General features: G+C 37.0%; 1 protein-coding gene across 7 annotated transcripts in view; it reads left to right on the top strand.

Moving 5' to 3' along the window:
• Positions 1 to 15,019, top strand: part of Rbms3 (RNA binding motif single stranded interacting protein 3) — a 1,373,556-nt gene that overhangs the window by 841,998 nt on the left and 516,539 nt on the right. For 5 of the 7 annotated variants that reach the window (XM_010638264.3, XM_033757090.1, XM_033757089.1 and 2 more), the window contains one exon: positions 12,679 to 12,851. In XM_010638264.3, the coding sequence (XP_010636566.2) occupies positions 12,679 to 12,851 (173 nt within the window). The remainder of the gene's footprint in view (positions 1 to 12,678; positions 12,852 to 15,019) is intronic. The other 2 variants (XM_010638273.3, XM_019209638.2) reach the window with 1 other exon arrangement.

Below are 15,019 nucleotides of genomic sequence, written 5' to 3'. Positions count from 1 at the left end.
ATTTGTTTTCTCTCCTGTGAAATATGCTGAGCACTGTGTTAACCTTCTCTACCTAAGCACTTCAATTGTTCCCTACGAATTTCAAGGAGTAGCTTTTTACTGGTTATATTTTAATCTTCTAAAATGTATTCTCAAGATAAGTATTATCATATTTTATTTAAGTATTATTTTAGCAGATTGCATTTAATGAATGAATTCTAATCATATATTACATTTTACACATATTTTTGTATGGGTTACATTTTAGAGTTTATTTGAGAATTCGAATTTTTTCATCATTATTATAATTTTTTGTCTATAAAAATATGGCTGCCAAGCTGCATATCTAGGCTGTTTTGCTGCAATATACATTCTTGGTAATCTTGAAGAGGCTGCTTACCCATTATTTGTCAATGTTTGTGTTCTCTGTGGTACTAGCTACAAGCAGAAGGAGTGTAGTGTATATGTAAGTATATTTATAACCTGATATATGCAGCTACAGTGTTAAAATATTTAATTTCATAAGCTATTAATTAGACTTGTGTCTTCACTTGATCTTAGCCAAAAGGCTGAGAAGTGATATGTCATCACTTTGAGAAATACAGCACTATTACATACATGGCTTCAAGGAGGCTTTTTGATTCATTACTGCATTAGTCAATGCCAAATTTCTCACATTGGTGATGCATACTGTCCCAGGTTTGCTTCCTGTGTTGGTTGTTTCTGCTTGAAACACAATCAAACTCATGGTATTGATTGTCCTCCCTTAAAGAGTTTGAAGTAGAGCCTGCGTGTTTGTAAGGCAAGGGATGATGTCAGTAAAGAGGCTTCCTTTGCAGGGATTGTCTGCTGTCTAATGAACAGAGAGTCTCTCTCTCTTAGAGTCTCATGTTTCTTCAAGAAATTCTTAAGATTCCTGTAATTTTCCTCTGTTAGTTCATTGAGTGTAACTAATTCAGTGAGCAAATTTTGCCTACACATTTGCTCATGGTACCTTCTAGCAGCTGAGGCAGAAATACTACAAACATGACATTCTGTCCTCCTATGGTACTCAGGAATGCTTTTCACTACTCGTGCATATGATACACTTGTATCTTCTAGCAAACTAGGCCCCTGTGTTTGTAATGGAGCACTGTGGTGAGTAGGAGCTGTGGTTTTTACATGCTCAAAAATGTTATGGCTTGGTTGTTGAACCTTTTGTGCATTAGTGTATTAGTCAGCTTTCCCACTGCAGGACAAAATACCTAACACTTACAATGTAAGGTAGAAAAGGTTTAATCAGCTTACATTTTGGAGTAATTCAGACCTTATGTAGCTGGCTCCAAGGCAGGAAAATCATGAAAGAAGGTCATGTTGGACAGAGCTGCTTGATTGATGGCGGCTGGAAAGCAGAACACTGATAGAGAGGCAAGGGCAAGGGAATCACATATTGTACCTAAGGCCACGCCTCCATGACCTCTCAGACACACCCAGGAGCTTGCTTCGCTAATCTGTTAGGTGTGTCTTAATCTAATGAAGCTGATATATCAGGATTAATGGTCACAATTAATGTCAGTCTTGTACTTAATTTACCAAAAGTTAGCAAAGCTGTCCATCAGGGCTTTTTTTTTTTTTTTCCTTTTTTGCCCTGAGAGATCCAACACCCCTGAATATGAGTAATTGTATTTTGATCCCCCACTCCTGCCATTTTGTCTTGTGCTACATGGAACAAACATTGAGGCTTCCTTTGAGTGAAGAAAAGAAATGATCACTCTTCAAAATGTCTTTTGGTTTTGTTCTTTAGAGTGTTATTATCACTCTTGGCCAAGTTCCACATAGTTGTTTCTAAAGCAAAGCAAGACAAAACAAAATCATCTGCTAGAGTTATTAGAGATGTGTAGTAATATTTTGGAATGCATAAATGTATCTCTATCCCATTGTATAGTATAAACTCTGCTTCAGCTACCCTAGGGCACCATATAAACTGCTAAAAATTAAGGAGATAGTTAAACTGAAATAAACAGGTGAAGTCATGGTTTACCCACAAAATGTTCTTTCAGAGTAAAATACTTTAGACATCTAATTATCTTTAATGTTATAAATTGAAAAATTAATAGTTTTTTTTCTATATATGAAAGTCATTTCAGTTAAGGGCATGGACATGTAGTGGTTGGGATATTATTATTTAACCTATAAGCTTTTTTTTATTTTTGCTTGCAGAAAGATGTCTTATTTTAATAACATTTTAACACTTTATATATATAATTTCTCCACAGGTGTATATTCTACAAATGATTTCTTTTCTTGAGCTGACATTTGTTTTAAAAATTTCATCTTGGGTCATGTCATTAGTTTATCTGGGGGTAGTTAAAATCAGACTGAAATAGGAGTAATTGAACCTAAGGTCCCATTGAGGAAGGACAGTTTTTGATTTATAATCTGCAGAATTTCAGACTGGCAAGAATCAGTGAGTTTTTTTCTTTGTACAATAAGATTTAACTGAAGCAAATCAGAGTTCAGCCATATTAGTCAATGCACCGATATATTAGTCCCTAAAAAGAATATTATCGTTCATGAGAATAATGAGTATTTAAAATGCTTTAGGATTTAAATAAATGTACAAGTTAGGATCTATGGAGTGCTCACTGTGTTCCAAGTTTTTTTTGTTTTGTTTTGTTTTGTTTTTCAGTGCTTCTTACACAGTCACTCACTTGATATGTTGAACAATCTACTGAGATAATTACTATACCTATTTTCACAAATGAAGAGACTGAGGCAATCGAGGTTAGGTATATTTTTATACTGTCAGAAGCAATTTTTTGTAATCCAAATCCTAAGAGTAGATGATGTATCTTCAGGATCTATGTTCTTCATTACTCTTCAATGGCAAGGCCATACCTTCTTGGGCCTTTGGAACATGCCAATCAAAGGCAAACACTATTTAAGTGCCAAAATGAAGCTCAGTGACTTCTCTGAAAAACAAACAAACAAGCAAAAAAAAAAAACAAAACAAAAAAACAACACACAAACAGACAAAAACAGCCATTTGGACAAGGTAAAGTAAAAAGGTCTAAACACTGTGGATATTTCATTCCCCCCCGCCCCAAGGCTCTCCAGAGATCAAACAATAAAGAGAGGGTGCATCAGAAATCGGATGTTGTCTGCATTATTCTAAGGAATTTGATAAGATGCATTGACTTAAAGTGCATTGAAAAAGCCAGTCTTCATAGAGGTTTGCAGTTATGTGAAATAGAACTTTGAATGTGTAAATATCTAAGTATCTGATTATAAAAGTGGTAATAAAATTTTTAACAGTATAAAATTCTTAATATTCATTTTGTTTTCATAGCTACTATCTCATGGCTCAAAATGTAATAGATGTTGAAAACAAATATATAGAAAATTATCTGTGCAAGCATGCCTTTCAATTTTTATAATGAAGCAATTACTTCTCGCTTATTAATTGCTGTCACATTTTTGATCTGTGTTGTACATTGTCTTCTTGAGGAAATTACTGTGTTTTATTATCCAAATTTCTCAGATTTAGGATTTTACAAGCTTAGGTTCTGTTTACATTTAATTCTGCTACATCCACGAAATATGAATGAATTGCCTAATAAAACAACAGAAGTATTTTATGTCACAGAATATAGGTTATTGTTTTAAAATTTGTGGTAAAAAAATAAAAAGGAACTTCCTTTTTGCCTTTCTTGTTAGAGAAAAGTAAGATTAGGGGAAATACCAGATTATGTGGGAATTTTGCAATGAAGGGGTCATGAAAAGTACGTGATATAGTATTAAAAATGCAACAGACCTAAGCAATGAACTTGTCTGCCAAAGACAGAGATCTCTATGCATTCTGTAACAGTTCATCTTAATTTCTTTCTCTTTCTCTCTCTCCCTCTCCATCTGCCTCTCCTTTGTTCTTTCTCCATTTAACAGTTTTACAATACCAGTGAAACCTTGACTATTAGTCAAAAATAAATAAAATCCGTCTTGTCATCTTATAATATTTTGCTTCCTGAAAATATCTTAATAATGTAAATTCTTAGTCAAGAGATACATCATTTGAAAGGAATTTTATGTATCACAATGTAGACCCACCCACACCCTGGACATAGAGAGATTAAATAATGGTCTTTAATGAGGAAGAATAATTGTACTTAAAGAATGGCAGCATCTAAACTGGGAATAGTACTTTCTGTTTTTTTTCCTTTCTTTTTTTGGTACCAGGGATTGAACTTGGGACACAGTTGGCACCACCAGGGATCAATACTTTCTAAGCACATATAAGTACTATTTACCTATATATAGAGTGGAAAACAATACTTTATCACTGTCACAATGATTTACATCAGCGTTGTCCAATAGAACTTTCTACCAGTTGGATGCAGTAATCAGTACCCATATTTGTCTTTGAGCATTTGAAAAATGGCTAGAACAACTGAGAACTGCATTTAAAATATATGTATTGAAATTAATTATATTTAAATTTGTATAGCTGCATATGGTTATTATACGAGATTGTATGTTTCTAGAATTAAAGCTGAAATAATCTGCTGACTGCCTAGCTTCAGGTACTGGATATGATACTGGGTATCTGAACAACTTGGAAAATCATTTAACCTCCCTGAGTCTCAGCGTTGTTCCTTTCCACCTCATGATAACAGTGGCACTTACCTTCAAGAGTTCTGAAATCAGGAAATAAGTTAATGAATATAAAACTCTCAAAACTGTACTTGGCATATTATGTTTCTGGGGAATGCCCTGATTCTGAGAAAGACTGCCGACAGGGCAACTGACATTGTAATCACCTGAGAAACCAGTCAAGGTTCAGTTTTCCACAAGCAGCCAGTCACTATTAATATTAAAGGCACAGCCATTTGAGTGGTTTTCAGAGTATAGAGAAGACTCTTTCAACTTAGGCCCTGAATGCTTCAAATCTTGAAATGTGGGTTAGTTGTGTTTATGTTTCCTTAAGAGAAAATAGTTGGTCCATATAAAGGAAGGGTTTGGACACAGGTGGGACACTATCGTTTGAACAACAGTCAGTCTTGATAATGTGCTGCTGATGTCGTTCGTGGCACTCTTCTCTAGCTTGTAAATTTATTAGTGAAAAAATTTTATGGAAGCTTGAACTGAACAATAACATTAGTTTTCTTGTGTTTCCAAGCACCATGAATTTTAAAATGTCATTTAAATATCTACCCTCTGAATGGAATTCAATGACTTTAAATTGTAAATAGCACAGAGCCCTCAGTGATTATGTGATCTGCTGAGGTTTTCAAAACTAATATTTAGAGCAAAAGTGAACCTTGTCCTGACAGAATTTTAATAAAAACTGAGTAGTGATTTGTAAATACCTTGAAGCTAATTAGCCATTCCATCCAAAATGATTGTTTCATCACTGCTTAGTTATTTCATTCTGATTCTTGATGAAAATGGCAAAACACGGTTCTAACGACATAATTTCATTTCAAGTATAGTGGCTCTTGTGCTTCAAAAAATAAATAAATGGCAAGCTCTTATAGCATCACCTTGCAGGAAAATGACCCCAACTAGAGCTGAGAGAGCAGTGTGCATTTCCAGAATCTGCCTCACGATAGTGATGATTGTGAAACCGATGATGATGGTGATGGTGGTGATGATGACAAAATGAAAAAAAGAATATTTGTTGAGTACTGGCTCTGTGCCTGGCGCGAGGCTAAATATTGTACATGTAATTTATATATGTTAGCTTCAGAACAATGCTATGAATGAAATCATCACACTCCTGCTTTTACTCACAGGAGGTTTATGTGCCTACTTAGTGGCAAAGCTGAATTCACAGCAGGTGATCTGGAGTCTTAAGCACCAGGATCCTGCTGTTGATAGCAGCGATTGCCTCATCGTCCAGTTGGCAGAGGGTGTTCAAGTGATTGCCTTTTGTGAGGAGTCTTTTATTGCTCCTTTCCATATCTGAGCTATGGGTAGGAAAAGAGAAGTGGGCAAGATTTTCACCAAACTCTATTATAAAAAGCATCAGTGAAATGATTGTTTTCTATAGTCATATTCTAGATAATGGAGAGGCAATTGCCTAGCATAAAATTGCAAAGCCATAATATATGTGGTTCATGAAACCATGGCTAAAATTGCATGGCTTGCTTTAGCTATTAATTTAGCTGCTTTTGTTATTGCTTGCATGGGCAGTATTCATATCTACCGCCATTTGAGGCTATTATAGTCCCACCAATGACTGTCACAGTTCTTGAAGTGTCCACTTTCTCATGTTGTGTTCTTACTCGAAGAGAGATCCGCAGAAGCAGGGTTTATGTGGAGATCACACTGGCTGGGAAACGAAGTCAGTAGCCAGCAGCGTCATTGTCAGACAAGCAACGGATTGCATGTGTACCTGCAGGCTAAATAATATGTGATTTAAGACAGGAATGTGGTTTACATTCATTTTTGGATAAGTTGGCGTCTCAGCCCCATGGGTGGGAGACTTTATCCAGGGCTTTACCCTTGAGTGGATAAAAGAATACAGATTCTATTGCCCTGGAGATGAATAAAAACAAATTGGGAGACCATAGGCAGAAAAGACTGCTGTGTGATGAAGTCCAAGGCTACTCCAAAACCACCAGACCAAGTGCCTCCACATCCTGCCAGCAACAAGATGCTGGCAATAGAGCTGATTTCAGTTTGGCAACAGGGCCCTGTGATTTCTAGCCAAGGGGAATTGCATGCAAAAATATTTAACATTCTCTTTGTAAAAGAGTTATGTTTTCAATCAGAGACAGAAGTGTGTTTCAGTCCTAGTCTGCAGTTGCTAAAATGTAGTGTACTGACATCTTGGTTACAAAGGACAGGGTTCGAGGGGGGTAAATTCCATATATACTTAGGGGTAAGAAGCTGAACTCGGGTTTTATGGTGGAGATTTTGGTGAAATGAGTTTCAGTTTGACCATTGAATTAGTATCATTATTCTGTGGGAGTACTGTATTGACCTTTTAAAAATGGGGCTAGATTTGTTTAAATTAGTGGTTCTCGACTAGAGAAAATTCCTTAATCCTACTCAGGGAACATTTGACAATATAAAGATGTTTTTGATTGTCACAACTTTGGGGCCTACAGTGTATCTGACATCTAGAACACGAGAGAATAGTAATCCTTTTAAATATCCTACCACGCACAAGGCAGCTCCCACAACTAATCCATAGTGCCAACGTTGAGAACTCTGACTTAAAATTATCAATTAAATATATATGTAATACTGTAATACAGCCCTGCCTATAGACAAGAAATATAGTTTGACATCGTATAAAGGATTACTTTCGATGATTTTCTTTACCCTATGGCTGTGCAAGTGACATTTATTATATGTACTACATACTTTCTGTTAAAACAAACAAGCAGAAAAAAACATAACTAACCTCCCTTCATGAACCTACCAAAAAACATTTTACAAGAATGTAGGAGCACAGAGTTGATACAGTTTTCAAACTTGAAAAATGAGACATATTAACAAAGCACACTAAATGAATCAGCTGCTTAGGATGATGTACAAGCCAGTTCATTTTCCTGTTATTAAATAACAAACCATGAATCTTGACAAATGAACCCACTTGTTTGACATTATTTGAAAAACTCATAACATACTTGGTTCTGATGGCAACTTCCCAGCTGAAATTAAATTTTAAGACAAACTTAAGGGAAGGCCTTATTAACCTTTGATTTCCTACTGTTTTTTATCATCATCTTTGCTTCCTACTCAAACCTTGGTACAGCAGGGCTTCTGCCTGATTTGTCCTTCAGTTGACCTCAAGGAAGTGTTTATGTGTTTCGGTGCCCATATCATTAAGAATTGAAGCTCTATCATATGGTGGGGCTGGGGAACAACTTGGCTTCTGATGTCAAATTCCCTGGATTCAAACATGGTCTCCAGCTGCGTGACCTTGAACAGGTCATTTACCCTTTTGTATCTCAGTTTCCTCATTTGCAAAATCAGAGAACTATTGTTTGTCTGGCTGAGCTTTTGTGAAGATAATATATCAAATGCTTAGCAAGTAGCCAAAAGTATTACCTACAAACACTGGAAACACTGTTTTAAGAATAATAACTTCCCAAATGGATGCCAAATGATTTTATTTAATTTTCTAAAGAGGACTCGGGTACAGATGCTCTGATTTGGCACCTCTATGTGTGATTATTGAGCGTTAGCTCTTGTTCCATAATTTCTAACTGACCCTTCCATCACTTCCTCCATGAATAAACATCTAAGAAAAACCTGCCTATCAGTTCACTGTGGCGCATAAATGCCTTCAGAGAAGTTCCCTTCCTCCTTGAATCAGTGTCCCCCAGAGCCCCACTTCCGACCATGCTGACACTGCAAGTCCACAGCAATCCCTCGCCCAGCACAGCACAGTGCTCAGTGACCCCGGACTGCAAGCCCTCACTCCTCCCAAATAGGATTTGTAGAGTGTGACTTGGAGCAGTACAGCAAAGACCGTTTTATCTGAAGGAAAATATTTTTTGCTAGCATTTTAAAATCCCTTCCTTGGGAGCTCAAAATGATTGAAAAGGTAATCAATGATAAAATTTCAAATCCATCTAGAGGAAAACCATTGAGAAAGGAGGTAAAGCTGCTTTAATCAGGAAAAGCAGGCTTCTGTAACCCCTTAAATGCTAGAGATTATTGACTCCTTCTTCTCCCCCCCCCACACTATAGTTTGGTCTTCTGTCATTGGCAGTCAGAGCATACACAATGGATTTTACTTTTCACAAATTAATGCATTTAGGCCTGTGCATTTGTCAGACATTCCGGGAAACTTCTGCCAACCTTGCGTTGATTAGAGGATGTGTATTTGGAAATGGGTGGAAAGGAAGGAATTTATAATTCTTAAAACCAAAGAATGATTTACAACACTGACTGCTACCAGAACCACAGTGCATCGGCAGCCAAATGAAATATTAAATATTAGGAAGAGCCTCTGTACAGTGCATGACAATCTGTGAATAGAGTGCTTCAGCAGCAGTGAGAATTCCACCTTCTTCAGCAGAATATTTAGAATCCACAAGCCATTATATGACACAGAAAATCACACTGGGGATACACGTTTTTTAAAAGGTTTCTGAAATATGCCCCTTCTCCATAAACTTGGGCTTCTACTCTCATTTATAAAGTACACAGCTCATTTCCATGCGTAGGAGTTTCCTGTCCTCATCTCAACTTTGATTTGCTTTTGCCTGCTTTTCTTCCCCCCTTCCCTAGTGAAATACAATGGGCCCGTTGGAGGGCACATTTATTGTTTTAGGCATCATGCAATTTACTAAATGGTGTTCTGGTTATGGAAATGCTTGCAAAGAGCCCTGGGGGGAAAAAGAATTAAGTAAACACATATTGATCATGCTGTAGCTGCTGCTCTCTTATTTGATCAGTTAAGGGCTCAGTCTGAACTGGTCCATCTGATCTGTGATACATAAAGCTGGAGACGTTTTTCTGGCTCCCTGGTGGTTTTAAAGGCTATGCAGTGGAAAAAACTGTTTTAAGCAAAATCTTATTTTTAAAGAAGCCTCCGTACAGGATGGAATTCAAAGAATTTTAAGAGAAGGTGAAAGTGGAAGCAAACAACTTTAAAAAGGTCTTGGGAATTTTAAGAGAATAAAGCATATAAGGGAAGTAAAAGATGAATCCTAAGTGACCTTGTTGAGATAGATACCAGGAAGGCACAAACTGAACACTTACTGCATGCGGGGTTTAGAAAAGAGGACAATCGAAGCTTTTATTTTATTTTTTTTTTTAGGTCAGAAAACAAGTATTAGGCTTTTATATGAACAAAGAAACATGAGCTTTATGCAAATACTAAATTCAAAAAGGTAATGGATACATTCCATTTAATTCAAATAGACAAACTATTCTCTTGTGTATTTCATCTTAAAATTCTACACTAAAATATTGATGTTAACATAAGTACTATTGAAGAGTTGATTGAAGAAAATGTTTATTTCAAAGAAGGGAGATGGAAGCTTTGGACTCTGCTCCTGTCATATTTGCTCTCTTGTTTGCCCATTCCTTGAGTCCTTGTCAGTTTGTGCTTATATTGGACAATTTGTCCCCTGCTCCCTTCCTTCCAGTAAATCAGAGGTTTAAACAGGGAATCATGAGGGAACGGAGACTTGAGAAGAATCTTAAAGCATTTACGTCCTAGCTGGTGTACACTGGCCTAAAGGAAAAAGAGAAATCCAGAGATTTTGTTGGCTGACTATATGTTGAAGTTTAGGATGAGAGAGCAGATGGAACCAGCATCTAGTTTCTGGCATAGAAGCTGAAAAAGTGATAGCAACACTAGAAAATATGAGGTAATTGTAATGGATGATTGGTGTAGGGAATTGGAAAAGGGAGAAGAGATGCAATAAGCTTGATACACTGAATTTAAGAGGCATCATCTTCAAGCCACTTGAAAATATGGGCTGGGGTAAAAATGAAATCCTAGAAGGTGTGAAATAGTCTATTGTAAGCAAGACATGAGGCTAGGTATTGCAAAAAACAAGACCTCTTGTCTCTATATGTACAGTTTATCCCATTTTTATTGCACAAGATGTATACTAAAATTTATTAAGTACCTACTATTTATCAAGCACTGTTATCAAACTGTTAATGTAAGGGTTGGCATATTCCCTACCCTTAGGAAACATCCAGAGTAGTGCTACAGACAGGTATTAAATAAGTGAGCCAAAAAGACATTTGACAGAGACCTAATACATTGAAAGTTAGGAAGGAAAATAACAGATTGCTTTAGAGTGGTACTTAGTTTGAAAGCAGAAGGATGAGTAAGAGCCAACCAAGTAGAACTGGACTGTAAGTGGAAAGGGTGGGAGGGCCTCTGTGTGACTGAGCCCAGTTTAAGGAGTGTTTGGAGAGATAGGGGAAGAACCAGACAGGGCTTTCAGGAGGATTCACTAAGTCTGGATTTAGCCTTAGCTTGGTGCATTGCAGGATTTTAAAGAGTTCAGCTGCTGCGATAAAGGACACATTAAGCTCTATTTCCAGGATGTAAATCCACTTACCTGGACATAGATGGTGTGTCTATTTGTCTATGTTGATAATGGTTCTTTTAGGTATTTTAAAAATATAATTTCCCTTTTTCTAGTTGCCTCGAATCATCACAGTGTCCTTGAGCTTTGTTCCGCAGACAAAAGGTTGAAGAGTTTGACATCATCTGAATAAATACTTTCTTTTGCTATTGTGCCCTAAAGATGCTATTTGATAACAACGAATCTCACAACCCTGATAAATTGGTCTTCATATTGAGCCCAGCAAGTTTTCCCATTGGAATCTTGATGAATATGTTCACTGTGAATGTGTTCATTTGAGTAGCATTCTAGGATACAATTGAGAAAATTGATATATAATTGTTATATAAAGGAATTGTTATATAAAAACTATCACTGACCAGATTCCAGCAGCAATATTGACATTATTGTTATTCCTGTTGATATTTATTATGCAGTTAGTAACATCCAGAAACCACTCTGATTGCATTAGCTCATTGAGTTTTTGAAAGATCTTATCACATAGAAGAGTACTTTCATTGTCTCTTTCATATTATTTAAATGATTACATCTCAGATAGATTAAGTTCTCATTCAAAGTTCATACACCCAATAAGAGACAAAAGCAGGAACTTAACCAAGACAGTACAATTTAAGAAGTTTTGAAGCTATGACTGGATTAAAAACAAGCATTAGGAGTAAATATGTTTACTAATTCTGGCATGCATACTTATAAGTACCTCCAGTCAGTAAAAATTTCTGGGAGTCATTTTATCATTTTTATTTTGACATAAAATTGTATGATTCAATAAAACAGTGGTCACCAATAGGGGAGGTCTCTTCTTATGAAAAGACATTTGGCAATTTCTAGAGAGAGTTCTGGTATTCAAATCTAGGAGATGACTACCCCTAGAATCTGGTGGGTAACAGATTGAGGGTACTACTGAGCATCCTTCAGTAAAGAAGACAGCCCCTACAAGTACATTTCCTGCCCACACTGTCCATGGTGGCCAGATAAAGACCCTGGATTAGGATAATTTAAAGGGTATCTGAATGCGAGGAAAGAATTGTGGCTCTGTCTTGCAAGCAGGGGACATTCAACATGAACAAACCCTTTGGGAATGAAGGAAAGAGTCCAAGTTGTACTGTTCAACTCATTCATTCATTTGTGGAGTCACATTTTATAGAATAACTTCTACACATCGGGAATTGTGCTGGGTACTAGAAGTGAGGAAAACAATATTAGGAAGTTTCTTTGGAGAAAAAGTGAGAACAAGAGAGTAGAGGCAAAGAAAGACACTTGGCTGTTAATGGTAAGCTAGGGACTCTGGTCCCAGCTTTGGTGCCTGAGCTGTTTTATTTTATGATGGAGGGAGAAAGCCTGAATGCTTTATAGGTAGGAGGAAAGTCAGTGTGATGCGGGTCAAACTCAAAAGCCATAGGATACTTCCAGGAGCACCTGATAACTTGTTTTTGTCCCATTTATGGCTGACTTATGCTGAGTCAACTGTAGGACCAGAGGGAGAAAAAGTAAGCAATATTTTCAGAAGCAACACAGCACAGTGTTTCAAGCATGTGTGTGCATGTGTGGATTGGAAAGGACTGGCAGCTTGCGTTGCTTTTGAGTTGTGCTGCTGGCCTGTGAACGGGTGTGCTACTTTTGTTTTTCCAGTAACAGCTTTTTCTGTTTGCAGCAGTCCTATGCACCAGCTCCCCACCCCATGGCTCCTCCCAGCCCCAGCACAAACAGCAGCAGCAACAACAGCAGCAGCAACAGCAGCGGGGAACAGTTGAGTAAAACCAACCTGTACATTCGAGGCCTTCCACCAGGCACTACTGACCAGGACCTAATCAAGCTGTGCCAACCGTAAGTGTCCATCTGCTCTCTGTGACTTTTCTAACCCACATGTGGCCCGAGGGCCAGCACTTCTGACTGTGCCACCCATCAATATACCATCCACTGGTGTCTTGGTGTGGAGAACTCTTCTAAAGGAGATGGACTGAAATTTGAAATTAGATTTTAGCTGGTTTCAGGGAATAGGATTCTTTTCATTGCTGTGGCGGTAGAAGGGCTTGGGCAGATCTGCATGGCAGTGCTGACTGATTCTCTCATGTTGACCTGAAAGATGAAGAGCCTTGGCGAAAGTGTGCTCTCAACCCATGAGTCTGGTTGGGTCAGTGGCAAATTTCAAGGAAGCTGCTTTCTTGAGAAGTGCTAGTGAAGGGATTCCCCAAAGCTCAAAAGTGGTTGATTGCAGGATGATTACCTCCTGTGTTCTTGAGCTGTTCTGGCCCGCAATCAGTAAATTCAGGTCGAACCAGGGCCAAGTCATTGGAGAATTAGGTAGATAATCCTCCAGCTTCCTTGAAAACACTACTGTGCAGTTGAGTAAGACTATCCCCCGTCAAGGCCAGACGCTGTACTCACCAAGCAGCATTATATTTGCTGGGAAGTGTGGAAATAACTAAATCCTCTTCCAAAACATTTTCAAGAATTTATTATCTACCACTACTTAAGATATTAGCTATCTCATTTCTCCGCAAATACATTAAACATTCTTAAATTTACCTTTTGAAAGAAGTTAAAAATGAATAATGAATTTTGAATCATAAACTTGTATTTTTAGAGTGCTGCCTAATCATTTTCAAAATACTACCAGTACAGATTTTTGTCATTTCATCGTATCAATTCTAGACTTTTTTTTCATTGAGTTTATTGGTATTTTTAAGATATTTTTAAATTTCAGGAAAAAAAATATTCACTCATTCTTTTTTTCTTTTGCAATGCTTTGACAAGAAGGTTAAGAGGATATTTATTTTGTAAATTTTCCAGCCCTTAAAATATTGGAAGTGAAAAACACAAATGATAATATTTGTCCTTGTTCTGGATTTTAAGTTTGGAAGCTCATATTAAAACAGCAGAGCCAGGGATTTAGCTCAGTGGCACCGTGCCTGCCTTGCAAGTGCAAGGTCCGGAGTTCGATCCCTGCTATTAAAAAAACAAAAACTCAGTTAAAGCTGAAAAACAAAAACCAAAACAAAAAAAAAAACAACAGCAGCAGCAGCAGAAAGTGGCAGCTGAACCAAAATATGAATAAATAATTATAGAATCAGTTGACAATACAGTAGATAGGTTAGGTGATGACATCTTGTTACTATTGACTACCTTAATTTTTAAATTAATTTTATTGTTATACTTTGGATATACATAGTGTTTACATACATCATAGGAAATTTATACCTGTACAAAATTTATCTTGGTTCTTCTTTTTTCCCCATTCTCCTTACAAAAGCTTTGTTTCCATTTTTTTCTTCTGTCCAGTTTTTTCCTTCCTACCCTTCCCTACTAGCCTTCTTTTTCACCCTTCCTCTATGAACATGTTCTTCCTACTTTCCAACTGTGATTTGTGAAAGGGGTAACACAGAACTTTGAAAAAGAAATGTTTATTTAAAAGAAGTTTCTTTTAAAGAAATATTAAAAATGCCAATGTTAAGACATGTGAATTGATGTCAGGCTTTAATCTATAAATATTGGAATTGAAAACTAGAAAATAAATGAATCAACTTTTACTTAAAGAAAAATCTAAAATAGTTTGAGAAGTAAAGTCTCCGTAACGATGAAAGATTTCAGACCTTATGATAGAAGCTTTTGATGAAGGTTCCCCCTTAACAGATGCTGTTTTTTAAAAAGGAAGCTATTTTGGAATCTCAGTCATAAAAAATTGTTTGTGCTTATTGAGGAAAGTTTCTTTCCGTTGGTTCTGTAACACTTACTTTGCTGAAATGTAGATTTCTGGGCCCAAAGATTATAATTCATGCTGGGTGTGGTGGCACAGGCCTGTAAATTCAGACCTCTAGGATCCTAATTTTAGAGGATGGCTACTTGGAGCTCAACCTGGGCCATTTAGTGATTTATCAAGAAAAAAAGGGGGTGGGGAGTGGGGACTGAGGATGTTGCTTAGTACAAAGACCTGGGCTTAATTCCCAGTACTATGAAAGAGAGAGAGAGAGAGAGAGAGAGAGAGAGAGAGAGAG

The sequence above is a fragment of the Fukomys damarensis genome, unplaced genomic scaffold, assembly GCF_012274545.1.
Source record: "Fukomys damarensis isolate Sample0158 unplaced genomic scaffold, DMR_v1.0_HiC HiC_scaffold_28, whole genome shotgun sequence".
NCBI lineage: Eukaryota > Metazoa > Chordata > Mammalia > Rodentia > Bathyergidae > Fukomys > Fukomys damarensis.
Note: the sequence above shows the minus strand (reverse complement) of the source record. Positions and strands in the feature narration are given on the sequence as shown.